General features: G+C 38.6%; 2 protein-coding genes and 1 long non-coding RNA gene across 3 annotated transcripts; 1 reads left to right on the forward strand and 2 right to left on the reverse strand.

Annotated features, from left to right (window-relative positions):
* Positions 1-279: 279 nt before the first annotated feature.
* On the reverse strand, positions 280-5,875 carry LOC112196706. The gene is made up of 4 exons (XR_005809176.1): positions 5,559-5,875; positions 869-1,122; positions 631-712; positions 280-440 (listed from the first exon to the last, which is right to left on the reverse strand). It is a non-coding gene; the product is annotated as an uncharacterized LOC112196706 (long non-coding RNA).
* Positions 2,298-5,501, forward strand: LOC112196681 (LRR receptor-like serine/threonine-protein kinase GSO1). The gene has a single exon (XM_024337096.2). It carries the CDS (start codon positions 2,334-2,336, stop codon positions 5,256-5,258), a length of 2,925 nt encoding a protein of 974 aa, XP_024192864.1. The 5' UTR covers positions 2,298-2,333; the 3' UTR covers positions 5,259-5,501.
* Positions 5,876-13,769: 7,894 nt separating the features above from the next.
* Positions 13,770-16,973, reverse strand: LOC112196696 (metacaspase-1). The gene is made up of 6 exons (XM_040512712.1): positions 16,809-16,973; positions 16,458-16,778; positions 14,794-15,127; positions 14,563-14,677; positions 14,289-14,468; positions 13,770-14,073 (listed from the first exon to the last, which is right to left on the reverse strand). Exons 1-6 carry the CDS (start codon positions 16,906-16,908, stop codon positions 14,014-14,016), a joined length of 1,110 nt encoding a protein of 369 aa, XP_040368646.1. The 5' UTR covers positions 16,909-16,973; the 3' UTR covers positions 13,770-14,013.
* Between the last annotated feature and the right edge of the window lie 39 nt (positions 16,974-17,012).

Genomic DNA, 17,012 nt, shown 5'->3' on the forward strand with positions numbered 1-17,012 from the left:
CAAAGCCATATGAGTAGGCCTGTAAATGGATCGGGTTTGGATCGGATCGACCTAAATCTAAATCCATTTACTAAAAAAAAAATTCGATCCAAACCCGCTCCATTAACCCGGCGGATCATTGATACCTCGATCCAAACCCGTATCCGTCGGATTAACGGATACCCGATCCGCTAATCCGATCCGTTTATAATTTCAAATATTTTTAAATTTTAAATAGTAATATTAAATTTATATCATGATACCTCATAAGATATTAATAAAATATTAAAATAACATGATCTACATGAAGAGTATCACCAAAAGTAAAATTACATTATCAAAATATTCCTTACACCGATAAATTAAGGTAACCAAAATACTTTCAAAGCAATACTTTGACTTCAATTTCATCAGCTCTTAAGTCTTAACACTTTGCACACAATTTGAATACGAATCAAAACCTGTAAAAACAAAGAAAAACTTAGTTTGTTTTTATGGCGAAGAAAAAAATGTTCAAGGCAAAGAAGGGAAGAGAAAAAAAGAATTATCATTGCAGTACGTAGCAACTATTGCACTATTGATTGAACTAACAAACAATAGTAAAACATTAGCTGGAAAGCAACAACGTAATAAAAACATATATGCACTTACATATCTTTGGATCAAAGGGACCTAATTTCATCTTGGCATTTCTTCTTCTTGGAAGTGTGAAACAGATCCTTCAAAAAGAAACCTAACAAAATAAACCTCTGTGCAATGAGAAAATTAGCAACAAATCTTGAACACAAACAAATACTAATCAGACTTACTTTTCCGTTTTCGAGAGGGAAGCCAATCTTTTGTAGTCTATTGATGAAAAAATTGAAGAAACTGTAAAAAAGATATATACCTTTCTTTCGAGATCAATAGTTTGTTAGTGAAAGTTGACCTTGATTAAACAATTGTATGTAGAAGGATATGGGCAGGATTCTTCTTTCTTTGAGAGACGTCAGGACTCAGGAGATGAGGAGATGGGTATGAGTCTTGATGCTTCTACTAACTTTTTGGTAAACTAAATATGCAAAGCCTTTATTGATTCTTCTTGGTTGATGGACTGATGCCGTTTTAGTGTTTCACCGTTTACGAAGACTGCCTCTTCGATTTCTGCAAAAAACTTATATTAGAAATCTTTAATATTTTATATTTTATATTTTATATTTTATATTTTTAAAAAATAATAATATATTGATAAAAAATAATATTTTATTATTACTAAAACGGGTTGGATCATTAACGGATCGGATCGACCTAAATCCAAATCCGATCCGTTTATTAAACGGGTTGACGGATTCGGATCATTAACGGATCAACGGATCAAAATGTTCGATCCAAACCCGTCCAATAGTCACGGATCTGAAGCGGGTCCGGATCAAAATCCGGTCCATTTACAGGTCTACATATGAGTTCAATAACTAAAATATCGAGTATCATGGAAATATCGATAGTTAAAAATAAAAAAATTTCGAAGAAAATATCGAATATTGATGAAAATTTTACCAAATTTTTAAATAAAAGTTATATGATCAGTTAAAAATATACTGAAAATAAAATATCATAAATATGTTAAAATTAATATCAGTGCTTGTATAAAATAAAAATTTTGAAAAAAATATCGAAGATATTTTGGTCCTTAGCCTGATAACATACTGATACATGCTCTTGCTAAATAATTTGTTCATTAATTATTGTCACATTCATTCTTTATAACGAAGGACTTCTTTGCAAAAGATGGAAAGAGTCACTGATAGTGTCTACAGCTTTCTGGTCATTTTACCTAACTTCCACTCCCATAGGAAAATGACACAAGTAAAGTCTACTATTTTTTTTCTCTGCAAAATTGAAGACTTGGGAAGCACCAAACAAAATAGATGCTATGAAGGTGTGGAGGAGCAATTGCTTGAAGACTTGGAAGACCTAGTCACGTGCTTTGCATTATACATCACGCAAAGCCAAATGCCTTTGTCCCCATTTGGATATACTTAAGTCTTGAACCCGACTTGAAGCAGAGTCGGCATCAGTACTTGCCTCCCTTTTTTTTTTTTTTTTTTTGAGATGAACAGTACTTTCCTAAACGCGTACTTCAAATCAGATGAAGATATTTTAGGGTGTGGAAAGCATGACTGGTTTACAGTAGGCCCAAACGCGTTTTTGCATAGGAATTAAAATTATCCAGAAACTGTTCGGTCAAATATCATTTTTTATTCACTTGAAAACGTGTACTGAGATACTTTTTCATTCCTCTCAACTTATAAATGGCATCCAATTAGAGCCAAGGAAATTCATTACAAGTCCTTCTTTCTTGGGTCTTGGGGACAATGGCGAGCCACAATACTTTCATTCATCTTCTTCTTCTTGTTCATTTTTTCCTTCAAGCCACAGCTTTTGCAAACTCTAGGACTGCTAATCAGAGTTTCAGTGCGGCTTGCATTGAGGAGGAGAGGAAGGCCCTCCTTGAATTCAAAAAAGGCCCTTTTCAAGGGCTTCCTTCTTGGGTTGGGGAAGACTGCTGCAACTGGTATGGCATAGCCTGCAGTAACCAAACAGGCCATGTCATCTCGGTAGACCTCTCCTTGTATGCACCCTCTGTTCCAGTTCCGAAATCAATTGGAAACCTGTCACATTTGCACATCTTAAACCTCTCAGGATATGCCTTCTCCGGTCCACTGCCAACGTCAATAGGAAACCTGCCACATTTGCAGACCTTGGTGCTCTCAGAAACTGCAATCTCTGGTCCACTTCCGGCGTCAATAGGAAATCTGTCACACTTGCAGACCTTGGTGCTCTCAAGAAATCGAATCTCTGGTCCACTTCCGAAATCAATTGGAAACCTGTCACATTTGCATTTCCTAACCCTCTCAGGACATGCCTTCTCCGGTCCACTGCCAACGTCAATTGGAAACCTGCCACATTTGCAGACCTTGTTGCTGTCAGGAACTACAATCTCTGGTCCAATTCCGAAGTCAATAGGAAACCTGCCACATTTGCAGACCTTGGTGCTCTCAGACACTGCAATCTCTGGTCCAATTCCCAAGTCAATAGGAAACCTGCCACATTTGCAGACCTTGGTGCTCTCAGACACTGCAATCTCTGGTCCAATTCCCAAGTCAATAGGAAACCTGCCACATTTGCAGACCTTGGTGCTCTCAGAAACTGCAATCTCTGGTCCAATTCCCGAGTCAATAGGAAACCTGTCACATTTGCAGACCTTTGTGCTCTCAGGCAATGCAATCTCTGGTCAACTTCCTACTTCTATAGGAAATATGGACCTCTCAATCAATGTAATTTCTGGTCCAATTCCGAAGTCAATAGGAAGCCTCCCACGGTTGCAGATACTTCACCTCTCACACAATACAATCTCCGGTCCCCTTCCGATGTCTATAGGCAATTTGTCACATTTGCAGGCTCTGGACCTCACAGAAAATGCAATCTCTGGTCCACTTCCCACATCAATAGGAGATCTGGCAAATTTACGCATGCTGGCCCTTTCTGACAACTTAATCTCCAGTCCACTACCCACGTCAATAGGAAATCTGTCATGTTTACAGATCCTGGACCTTGCTGGAAACCCAAAATTGAATGGAACCATTCCAGAAAGTATTGGACAACTTAGCGAATTGACAGGGTTGTTCCTTCGGAGTGATTCACGGGATGGGATCATATCTGAAAATCATTTCCAGAACCTCACAAAATTGATACAGTTTGATTTATCATGTCCTGCATCTAACTCTCTTGTTTTCAACGTCAGTCACAACTGGATTCCTGTTTTCAATCTTTCGTCTCTTTCTATCACTGATTGCAAGCTAATGAGCCCTGCATTTCCAGCATGGCTGAGAACTCAAGCATTCCTTACTAATATAAACCTCTCAAATGTTGGAATTTCAGACACAATACCTGATTGGTTTCCGAGAATTTCACCATTCCTTGAACAGGTGGATCTTTCTAAGAACCAGTTAAGGGGAAGGCTTCCTAAATCGGTAAATTCTCTTCTAAAGGAGGTTTATTTGGATATCAACAGTTTGGAGGGTTCCCTTCCACTTTGGCCAAATGTAACGGATCTCAACTTGGCAAGCAATAGATTTTCAGGACCAATACCCTTGAACATTGGCAATCAGATGCCAATGTTGTCTAGTCTAGATCTTTCAAGGAATAATATACACGGTACTATTCCCCTTTTTGGGAATAGCACTAGTTTGGTTGCTCTTGACTTCTCAAGAAATTATTTATCAGGAAGTATTCCTATGGATTGGTCAGGTTTAACAGACCTCAGGTACCTAGATCTTTCCAATAACAATCTATCTGGCCAACCCTTCACCATGTGCTCGCAACTACCAACTCTTCGATGGTTGAGATTAAGCAACAACAACTTTTCCGGGGAGCTTCCAGTGTTCTTGCAACTATGTCAATCGCTGGCTGCACTGGATCTTTCAGGAAACAAATTCTCCGGGGCCTTACCAGAGTGGATTGGAGAAAGCCTATCGTCATTGTCATATCTACTTCTAGGAGCAAACATGCTTACTGGAAATATACCTCAGCAGCTATGTGGTCTCCCCTATCTTCAGGTTTTAGACCTTTCTCATAATAATTTATCAGGTTCCATCCCTAGATGTCTTGGCAAATTGGAAAGACTGACAAAAGTAGAGTTGGAAGAACTGACAATAGGAAATGACCTGATCCATTTAAATCCTATGCATATGGACTTAAATGTCAAAGGAGTAGAATATGATTATACTGCATATCTCGTAAAACTACTAACCAAGATAGACCTATCAAGTAATAATCTATGGGGAGAAATACCGAAAGAGATGACAAATCTCACTGCCTTGGGTAGCTTGAATTTGTCACATAACCATTTGACTGGAAAGATACCAGATGGTATCGGAAGTTTACATCTGTTAGAAGCTCTTGACCTCTCTAGTAACCATCTATTCGGTCCAATTCCTTCAAGCATGACCTCCATGACTTCACTAAGCAAATTGAACTTGTCACATAACAACTTTTCTGGGCCAATTCCATCAACCAACCAGTTCCTTACCTTCAACGATCTAACCTCATTTGAAGGGAACTCAGGGCTTTGTGGGCAGCAATTGCCAACCGAATGCAGCTCATCCTCCAACAATGATAAGGATCCGGAGGTTGAAGAAGATAAGTACGAAAAAATATGGTTGTATGGAAGCACAGGATTCGGGTTCATTGTGGGATTTTGGGCTGTGTTTGGCAGCTTGGTGATAAAGAGGTCATGAAGACATGGTTATTTCAAGTTTCTTGACAAGATGAGAGATATGCTCTCCTTCTGGTAATCGATCAAAGTGAAGAAAGGTTCAACCTTCGAAGATGATCAAGTTGAAACGACTGGAAGATATAACAACTAGTTATTTTTATCTGTACTTTAGACCAGTTGGGTGTAGTGAATTGTATGTTTTATGGGCATGATGTGAAATTTGAATGAGAAATAAATAAAACAGAGAAGTAACTTTTTATATGTACAACAGCCAGCAAAAGGCCAAACTAAACAGAATCCCAAACAGAAAAACAAGCTTTACCCTTATAATCAACGGAGAAGAAGCTCCGAATTTGGCCACAGAGTCGCTCCCAAAAGGTGATGATTATCTGTTGAAGGAAACTTCAATCTCTTGCAACTCGAGCATTGATGGCTGAAAGGTATGTGCTTCAATTGAGAGATTAGAATTTGAATACAGTATGATCGATGTCTGCGAGACTACGGAAACAGAAGGGTTGAGACTTGAGACTGAGTGAGTTGAACCTCAAATGGAAATCGAAATTTTTGTATTTTGGGAAGAATGGGAGAAGGGTATGGCGGAGGATTTGCGGAGATTAGGTCCTCTGTTTAATCCCGTAGCTAGTGTTATGGTTCTTTAATAAAAAATTAAAAATTGTCCTGCCTAGAGGAAAAGTATTGGGTATGATGTTTTTTCCACGGGGCAAATTCGTCTACCCAATCAAAAACCTTCTTTTGAAATATCAATAGTGTTTCACTGTTTCTTCTGTTGGTATTGAAAAAAAAAAAAAACGAGAACTTGCTCACGTAACGAGCTATCACAATAGTTTCAAACATTTAAATTTGTTTGCAGCAAACTCTCAAGACTCGTGATATGATGGTGGTGATAGGCTGGTAGCTATGGGTAGGAAATTAAAGTATTGAACTGCATGCATTCAAATCAATTTGGAATCTGTAATGCCAAATCGGCCAATTCCGACAAAATAATAGTATAGGAATTCCAGAACTTGAATTCGGAGGTTGATATTAAATTCATTTATGAAATTATGTGGCTGGAATTGGAGCACTTTAATTTGATCTAATCAATCTGCAACTACCCTAGGGGAACCAAATACAGTACTAGCTAGTGAAAGACAATTTGGAGCCTTCTCCTATTGAAATAGGGCACCACATGTGATCATTGGATCATGAAACCCATTATGAGTTTCAATGCTGTCTATTTAGCATTTTTTTTTTTTAAAGGATATTGATTTCATTAGATTCAATAGCAAAAATTATGGGCTAGAATTTATCATGCAAATTCATTACAGACTGTTTATCAAGCAAATGTAAATTCATTACAAAACTGTTTTGAGCTTGCTATACAGCGAGCTTATAGTACAAAACTCCATGTCTCTTAGGGCAAAATCATATTCTAGCCTCCCATTAGCCAAGAACGCAATTGTGGTACCAATAGAAACACCACTTCCTAGCAAACAAATAGAAGCCAACTCCTTGTCCATGAGCCGCTTGACAGCCAATCTTATTCCAGATAATTAACAAATCTGGTAACAGTCTACGATTAATCTGATCCTCTCATATCACATATCTCAATCTCTCATTCTCTAACCTTTAATACTACCATATTAAGCTAGTATTTATAGTTAAGCTATCAAATAAGTCAATCACTTTGAATCTATTCTAGATTTTGGTTTTTAAATATTGGTTTTGAATTTTATTATTGTATCTTAAATTTAGATTATGCTTCTTTAATATAATTGTTATTATTTAGATTGAATTTTACTAGAATTTTTTTCATAAATAGTATGTTAATATAATATAGGTTAAAACCGCCTAACCGGCCGAACCAAACCAGCTTTAATTGGATTGGATTGGATCGGGTTAAGCTTTTTTTTTAATGACCGGTTGTCCAAAAGGCTTAAACTTCTCATTTTAGTATAGAGAAGGTTTAGAGTCAAAACCGATCCAACCCAATCTGTGTGCAGCCCTACATCCTACAAAACGTGGAGCACATATACCAAGCCTTCATTTTCAATCTCATCATTCACCATCAAACTGTAACACCTTCTTTTTTAGTAGCCATTATCAAATTTCATTGTTTATGGTTCCTTAATTCTAACATATTTTAGGTTGTAGTCTTTTTTTTATAGTAATTTACCGAATGTTATGACGCTATTTGATGGAAGTCTACCAAACGTTTGTGTATTATTGAGTGAACCTTGTTGAACATTGATTACACGCATTTCTATGCACGTAATTGCAGTTAAATACTAGAATTAAGCTAATCTTCAAGTCATTAATTTGTAATTAATCTATTTTTATTTATTTTGTAGTAAATAAGTGGAGTTGCGGAAACAAGGAAAAATGAAGCGAAATTGGAGTAATTTGGAGTTTTTGATAAGATGACAAAATTGATGAAGCCGGTCAACCATAGTCAACATGATCAAGGAAGCCGAATCCAATTATTCCAAGATGATGCTTTCGGATGTATATCGAGACCGGAGAAGAAGAAGAAAACAAAACAAAAAAATATATGGGGTGGAGATTTGTTAATTAAATGAAATGTTTAATTAACAAACATAGTGTTATGGTACTCCACGTGTGCTAAAGGGTTTGAACTTTGAAATCAACTTTTGCTTAATTAAATCATCCCCCAGCTGCACGTGATCTTCTATCAGTTTTCTTTTTCTTTCTTCTATCCTTGTCCACTCACAAGATGCCATGTGGCAGTCTAATCCCGTTTCTCACTCTCAACGATAAGGAGCCACTCACCCACTCTTAATTGTTCCTACGCCAGCCAAACACACACACACACACACACACACACACACACACACATATCATCATTCTCCCCTCTCGGGTGAGAACCCTACAACGCCACACAACACATTTGGGTAGGGCTGGGTGTCCGGACCAGAAAAATCGAGGACCCGACCCAAACCGAGGAAAAAATTCTAATTCGGTTAGGTTTTAATATAGGAATTTTCAGTTCGGTCTTAACCCCGACCCGAATGCATATAATCGGTTCGGTCTCGTGCTTCAAATTTTGAGGGACCAAAAGCCCGAACATACAGGAATCTTGTATCAGTTGCCACATACCTCCCTCTCTCTTGATACCATCTCAGCCCGAAATTACCAATTTCTGAAAACCCAGATTACCAGCTGAAATCTCCCTCAGTCCCTCCCTCATGGTCTCACCCTTCTCTCTCTCTCTCTCTCTCTCTCTCTCTCTCTCTCTCTCTCTCTCTCTCTCTCTCTCTCTCTCTCTCTCTCTCTCTCCCTCCGTCCATTACCAGCTCCTGCATCACTTTCCATCTCAGAAATCCTCCTCCGCCAGTGAGTCCTTGATTGGATGCAAAGCTCTAGAAGTTCGCCTCCGTTGTTTCGATTCTCCCGTCGCCATCGCGGCTCTTCGCAACTCAGTTCGGTGAGTAATCTAGATTTAAGATTTTTCAATTTGACTTTTTTGATCCTGTTGATATGTGAATGAAATTGAAATGTATGAGATAAAATTACTTTGTGTTGATCACAGGAGATAAAATTCCAGCTATTGGACTTGGGACATGGCAGAGTAGTGGGTTTGTGTTTAAGGGTTCACTGAAGAGGGAAGATGTTTTCTTGACTTCTAAGGCCATGGCTGATTCAGATAGCATATGGAGATGTCTGTCATACTATGACTAATTGATTCTGTCATAATATGTCTGTCATAATGGGGATTGGGGAGGAAGAAAAAAGAAAAAAGAAGAAGAAGAAGAAGAAGACTAGAAAAGAAAGAGACAGTAGAAACTAGATTGTGAAAGAGGGTTCTGGACTTCTGGGTTTTGTTTCATTCCTCCCGCCTAGGATGAAATAAATATAAACTTTGCACAACTTATACCGAGAGCGTCTGGTGCTTCAGTGGTTGGGAGCAAGGCTTTCGTGTAAGAGGTCGGGGGTTCAAACCTCGCCTCTCACCCAATTTTGTGTGTATTTTGCATAAAGCTGGGAAACTGGATTCTGGGCCCGTAAAAGCCAGAAGAACGAACCGGCCAGTTTAGGGTCGGTTTCTATTTTTGAAAAAGCCCGAACCGGCCCGGACCAATTGTTTCAGGCTCGGTCTCGGTCTCACCAATTTTCGGGCTCGACCCCACCCGAGCCCAGGCATACATTTGGGGGTAGCTTTTGGGCTGCTGTCCTCTCCCCTTTCCATTTTGCCCTCATCAATTGTTGATTATTTTCTTTATCTTTCTTTTGGAAATACAAGAAGAACTCACTCAAGCTTCAAGAAATCATCATCAAGAGCACCACACCTCTATTTTGGGTAGTTGAGTAAAGAAATTGTTTGGTTCATACTAGGAGTGACCAAGTCAAGTCTCCCTTCTCTTCCTTATTATCTCTTTCATATTTTTCTATACTTTTGATGATGTATTTATATATGGGTAATGAGTAGTTTCTTTGGGAAACTAGGGTTTGAACCCTAGCATGGGTTTGATGTAATGAATATGTTTTGATTTAATGCATGGTTTTCAATTTTGTGTTTGGCATATGTTCTATTCTATAATATATGGCTTAGATGCATGATTAGAATCTTGATTAACTCTTGAAGGTGTAGATGAGCATGTCTAGAACAAGTTAAGGGACGTAATCACTTCTCTAATTTATGGCTAGGACACTAGTTTAGGACATGGTTAGTTACAATACCAATTTCGATTGCCGTATTGGCTAGCTTGGGAACCTTAATTCTAGAACTCTTCGCCTTTTGGTGCACTAGAGGCCCTAACAAGGTTCTAGATTGTCTCAATTGAGTTTCTACGACCCTTGATCAGGAGTAGGAGTACCATATAAGGAATCTAATGTCTCATGAGTCTTGAAAAGCCTTGGGTACGGTTCTTGATGCTATTATGAATTGCATGACCATTGTCGGAACATATTTGTGCATTGAATTTGTCTAGGAAGATACTCTAGTGACCTAATTTCCACTTCTTACTTTTCTTTCCTTTATTTAATTTAGTTGTTAGTTAAAGCTTTCATTTAAATTCTTGCAATATAGTTATTTGAAATTCAATTACAATTTTCGGTGACAATTTTTACCTCATTGTAAATAGCCAACACTGCAAGAACATTTTGGCTTTAGGTGAATGAAATTAGGGCTGGGCTTGGGTCGGGTCAGGCCCGAAAATCAGTAAGACCGAGACCGAGACCGAAACTTTCGGTTCGGGCCGGTTCGGGCTTTTTCAGAAATGAAGACCGACAAAAACCGAACCCATTCGGGCCGGTTCGGTCTTTCGGGCTTTTCGGGCCCAATTTCCAGTTCGACAAGATTTGCTTGTTTTCCCTGTTTTCCAAATGTTTTCCAAGCTGCAGTTCTGCAGTTCTGTGATCGACTGAGAGGGAGGGTGGTCAACTGAGAGAGAGGGACCGAGGGACGAAGAGAGAGAGAAGGGTGATCGACTGAGAGGGAGGGATTGACTGAGATCGAGGTACTTCACTTCTTCTGTCTGTACTCCACTTTCTTCTTCTTCTTCTTCTCTTCCAAACCCATAAACTCCAGTTTCGGGTCTGTTCAGGCTTTCGGGCCCTGAAAATATGAAGCCCGAGACCGAACCGAAAATTCCTATATGAAAACCGAACCGAATCGGGCTTTTTTCCTCGGTTCGGGTCGGGTCCAGACGCCCAGCCCTAAATGAAATAAATGACTTTGATTCAAAAAAATAATACATTTTTATCCTCCATAAGGCCATTTATGTTAAAAATAAATAAATAAATAAATAAATAAATAAATTGCGTTGTGAGAGAAAGGAACACATCGACACTCAATCCACTGTTGAAAGGTAACCAAACAATGGATATCTGTTCTGGTCAGGTTTGGCCTTAAATGTTTAAGTAGTTTTTTTGTTTGTCAACGATAGCTTTTTGAAAGATGTCAAAAGTTTTTCAAAATATTAAGCTTTGTATGGCACACATATTTTCACCTACACAGATAGACACAGTTTTATATGATACATTATTCATTTTCTACATAATTTTATAACTACGAAGGCACAATCTTCGTTAATGCAAAGCTTGTTCAATATCCCATCCAACTCCTGCAATGCAACCTTGTAACAGTCTTGTGATTTTCTCATCCCTTCCTCCACAACCTTGTATTATTTTATTTTGGTCTTTACTATTATTGTTATTAGGACAATTCATACACTTATTAAAATCCAAACAAATCTTGCTAATACGATACATTAGAATCTCTTTAAATCCATATGGAATTAAAACAATCCGTGGATTTTGTGGAATCCATGAGAATCCACGGATTATAAAAAATATGACAGAATCATTTAAAATCAGGATTGAATACACCCCCCTTAGTTTATTGAAAGTTTTATTGCCTCCTAATAAAAGCTGTTATTGTCCCCTAATAAAAAAATTATTGCTTCCCAATAAAAGCTGTTATTGTTCCGTAATAAAAAATTCTGGTGGATGATTTTGTCGGTGGTAGCAGATTTGTTCAAAGTTTAGTGAACTCTAAGGGATTATTCCATAAAGGACTACCAAACATCTCATTCACTATCAATAAAGTTCTACTGAACACATCTCTAATTTTTTTTTTTTTGTAAATTATTCATAAACGTCTTTCTAAATTAAACTTATATTATCAATTAAGTTATACCATACATTTTTCTCCTCAGACTCTAACCTTTGGAGCTCTACGCTCCATCAATGGCGGCTTGCAATGGCCTCTGTCCTAAGCCACATGCTGCTGGCCTTCCAACGCTGATCTTGTGCGGCGACCACCAAATCTATCCATAAACATTGTATCACCATGTTTGCTTCTCACCTGAGTAAAATAGAGGTTGTGAATAAGATGGATTGGCAGGCTGATTTGATGCGACCCAAGGTTCGGTAGGCAAGAGATTGGTGGTTCCAGGTTCATCCGTTTAGAGGTCGACTTAAGGCCGACCTATACTTGGCGAGATTGGCGACAGCGGAGAGTAAAGTTACAGATCAAGGCTGGTTGACTGTTTTTGGTAATCAGCGTGAAGGACTGGAATGGCAGCCAGTAGAGGAGTCGGGCTGGCCGAGTTTGGTTGCATATCATTCATGGCAGTCGAGCACAGCATGTGTTTAGAGTAGGACGACTGCGCGTAGACCTGTAACGACAATGGCATTGAGCGTGGGTCTTGCCATAGGGCTACTGTGTGAGGAACACGAAGCAAGGTGCAGATCGAAGGGGAGGTGCAATGCGGCAGGGTAAGTTTCTGCAGCGGTAATGGTGGATAACGCTAGTCGTGGGGTGGCGGCGATGATGGAGGACACGGTCATGCATGGGGGTCTAGCCAAAGATGGAGTGCCCTATTTTCTTTGGGTGCCCAAATTAGATTGGGGGCCCAACTTAGTTTGGGTGTCCAAACTTTTTTGGGTGCTCAAATTAAATCCTAATTGGGGGTCCAAAATTATGGCTTCTAGTCTTATTGGGTTTCGTATTTGGGATCCAGGAGGATTAGCCCGACTAATCATTCTATATGTAGTGGGTCTATAGTTATGTTTCATAGTGTTATAGGCTGGCTAGGAATAAGTAAGCATTGATTGTCTAATGAGTGGTGCTAGCATACCACGTCCTAAACTTGCCCTAGAGTTGGCAAGAGAAGGTATGTATCCGTGCCATTCTGGCTTGAGTTGAATGAAATAAATGACTTTGATTAAAAAAAATTATAATAATACATTTTTATCCTCCATAAGGCCATTTATGTTTTAAAAAAAAAATCCCATGTACTCGTTTTGTGAGTAGTTCTCTGGTAATCATATCAACGACAGCAAGATTGCAGTTTTGATTTACACACCAGAAATGGCAGAGAGAGAGAGAGAGAGAGTCGTTTCTTTTATGGAAATTATTTGTCCGTCGAAGATGGGTCGGATCAACTCAATAAGCATCTTCTGCTTCATTTTGTCCATCAAACTTTAAATACAAAATCGTTTGTGTCCCCAAATTTTTTATTTCATCATATACTCTAATTTAATCAATCATAGCCAACTATCTCATCTAGTCCATCAATTTCTTCACAAAATTGTTGACGTGACGAGCGCACTCAAACCAATACCATGGGATCAAGTAGAAAAGATTGACGAGCAGTTTATAGTATCAAGTAGAAAATCACATGCACTTTTCATGATATTCAATTTTCAATATCATTTGTAAAACTTGGCTAGGCAAGATTTGCAGACACATTCAAAACTTCAATGTACTCTATAGTTCCCAAAGCCTATGAAACCACATTGATAATCTAGACTATTGCTCTATTGAGGCATTGAACTGAAAAGACTCAATAGAGAGACATGAAACGTACATGAGCAAGTTTCGGTAAAACTTGATCATTGGACTTGGCCCAACTTGAGAATAAAAATGCGAAATGAGTTCAAGGAATCATTCATTTATAAGTAAACACACTGTAATTTCCGTTTTCATGGATTTTCAGGCATTCAAGCTCTTCTTTGTATGTTCCCTGTCAGCTACTCTATCATTTTGTTAAGACCAGAAAAGTAACAAGTAAACAAGCGGTACTTCACAATTTTATATACTGGGGATTTCAGATGCATATCCTGTTTCAATAAAAACATCTTAGGAGCAGAGGACAGTTATACCAAAGGTAGGGAGCAGTACAAACAAGAGTAATCCCATCGATGGCAAAATAAATTTGTTACTCATCAATTTGCTTCAAAATTATCTAAAGCCTAAAATACATTTAGAGATATAATGAAGTGTTGATCGATCTGTGTAGAAAGATAAAAGATTACAGGGCAAAAGGTTTCTGGTACACATGGAACTGCTTGCATGCACTTAATTGAGGATCCTGAAACAAGCAAAGCAAAATGGCGCATCAATGACAAGAAATTGCAGTTGTTAAGGAAAAATAAATATATCCGAATTAAATTTAACCGGATGCTTATAAACTAATGAACTCATTTACAGATGAAGCTTGTTTTTATATAGAAACCCATAGTGACATATAACGACGACTATCACTAAACCTCAATACCAATACAAGAATGTTGTGCAAGCCAATACCTGTCTTAGCCTACCACCACCAACACTTCCGCCTGTTTGAAGCATGCCGGCAAGATATGTAACAGCATCCCTACTTCGAATGTTATTACGCATAAGATCGAGTAAGCTCCCATATGTGGCTGCCTGTCCACTCTCGATTGCTTGGATGAAGCAGGAAGTCATGGTACCTGTTGATGTGATCTTGGATAACCCCCAAAATCATCAATCAGATGTTGTGGAAATTGAAGCTATAAACATTACTGAACTCGAGACATTTTTTTTTTGTCAAACTTACTGATTGTGTTTCCGTAGAGGTTTGATGGTCAACACAGCCACTGATACATATAACTTCTCCACCACTTGTTCCTTTCCCTATGCCTGATGCCTTGTCCCATCTATAGTTTCCACCCCTAAATCAACAAGGGATATCCACATATAAAAATCTTATTTTAGACAATGACCATTCAAGTAGGTAGTTATAGAAAGCAAAGCAAGAAATACATAACTTCATATTACACCCACTAACCCGTCCATTCTGCAAAGCCATGGCAAATCCAAGATGGTGCCACTATGAGAACAATCTATAATTGCATGAAGCTTGACCCCATCTGGAATTGGCCTAACAATTGTTGCATTTATCCAATCATCAACAATCATACCCTGGGTTTCGAACTCAAGGGGACAGAGGGTTTCATGATATCTATCTTCTTCATCATGAGGATACAGCTTCCTCAGCCTTGAAACATGACCAGAGAAGTAAAACAGGAGGGAGTCACCATGTTGACATCCTCGTACAAGCCAACGTAATTCCCTTTCAATGTTGTTTTTATAGGGAATCTTACATGGGTCAGTTTTTTCTTCTGCAGTACAAAATATGTAAGGAATTAAGTCAATTAACAGTATAAGCGTTAGAAAATAAGAATAATAAATACAATTTACCAACGACTATTTACTTTGCTTCGTATTTGACAAATTATTCGCATCAAGAAAAATTTGCAAGATTTTCTTTGAGAAGGCCGGATATATAATTCTTCTGTAACATTGGTTACCAGAAAAGGATAATTTCATACAAGAAGGGGAAAGGTTATTAGGAAGCTTCTCTGTTTTTTGAAAGAAATGACACACCAGAAGATAACCCCTTTTGTCAACTCCTGATCATGAACAGACTGAAGAACAGGACAAGATTGATTTGAGTGATTAAAGTACTTGCAAGGTACTATAAATGACAATAACCAAGGGATGCAATATCGTCCTGAAAGTACTGAAGCTGTGTGCCTACTAGTCTTGACTTAAACTCGGCCAGCTCTAGTTTTTCTATTAGCTACCCTGCAGGAGAGCATTAAGCCAACTATACTTTGTCGCAATAGTACGCAACACTTAACCATTCCCCTGTCTTGTTCGTAAAATAACTATTGCCCTCACAAGGGAGTAGAAGTTCAACATGGGATAACAGAACAAAAATGGAATTAAGAAGTCAGGCAGTCCCCAGCCCAGATACAACTACTCTATAAAAAAAAAAAGAGTACGGACCACTGCGGCTCTGCAGTTTCAATGTAAGGTTCCTATTTAGTATAAACCTCAGCATATGAAATTCATAAAGAGTCCAAAAAGCCGAAAGAAAACCCCCATTCGTGATCTAATCGATCATCAAGTCAGGCAAAATTCATCACCAACAAATTTTTCATATGCCACACCGTATGTCAAGCTAATTATTGGTAAAAGACTTGTTCATCCAGCAAGCAGGAAGACCAAACTGTTAAACTTCCATCAGGTGATGTATTTTAATTTTCTTCAAAGATGACACAAAAAAAAAAAATGATGGTTGAATCAAGCCATCAGATCAGTAATCAGCTACATTTAGGCACTGGTAATTAGCTTACCAAATATGATGAAAATCACCCAAAAATTAGACTCTCATCTTCTCCGATAACTAAATCATTAGCTTTCCTATATACAACATTTACTTGACAAGATATCCAACTGCATTTCCCATCTAAACAGTCTCCTCATAAAAACTACCTACCCTATAGCCGTTATTTCAAAAAAAAAAAAAAAAAAAAAAAAAAAAAACGACCCCAAAGCTTCGAACAGATCCATTTCTCAAGTCTCAGCCTTTTTATGGTCTAAAGAGTCGTCCAATATAACACTTAAATATAACAAGCAATGTTCATGAACATGATCGATCCATACCAGTGAGCATGATAATGGAGTCTTCCGGAAACTCGAACTCGTTGATGAGGAGATTACGCATGCATTTGGCATCATTGATGCAACCCTTGAGCTCATGCGGCGACTTTTTATACGATATCCCGCAGATCACAGCCTTCTTCCGGCCGTACACGTTCGGCGGAAGTCCCGGCGGCGCGTGGTTGTAGGGCAAGGGAGGGGGAGTAGTGTTGCGAACATAAAAACTTCCATTATGGTCCCCAATGTTTCCAATAACTTGAATATCAGAAACATTAGTGCAACTGCAACCTACATAGACATTGTAGGTTACAACACTATGGGGGGGGGGGGGGGGGGGGGGGGGGGGGCGGGTGGAGCCCGGAGAGTTGGCCTCAGAAGGCAGCGGGATCTGGGTCTGGCAATTGCAACAGTACCCCATTTGTTGTCGTTGGCCACCGTTATTGCTTATCACCATTGTTGAAGGGGAGTGAATGTTTGAATCTAAGGATTTTTTAGACGAACAGAGAGAGATAAATACTGGAAGGTAATTGGGAGAGGGAGAGCAAAAACAGATGAAAG

Source organism: Rosa chinensis, chromosome 1 (assembly GCF_002994745.2).
Source record: "Rosa chinensis cultivar Old Blush chromosome 1, RchiOBHm-V2, whole genome shotgun sequence".
NCBI classification, from domain to species: Eukaryota; Viridiplantae; Streptophyta; class Magnoliopsida; order Rosales; family Rosaceae; genus Rosa; species Rosa chinensis.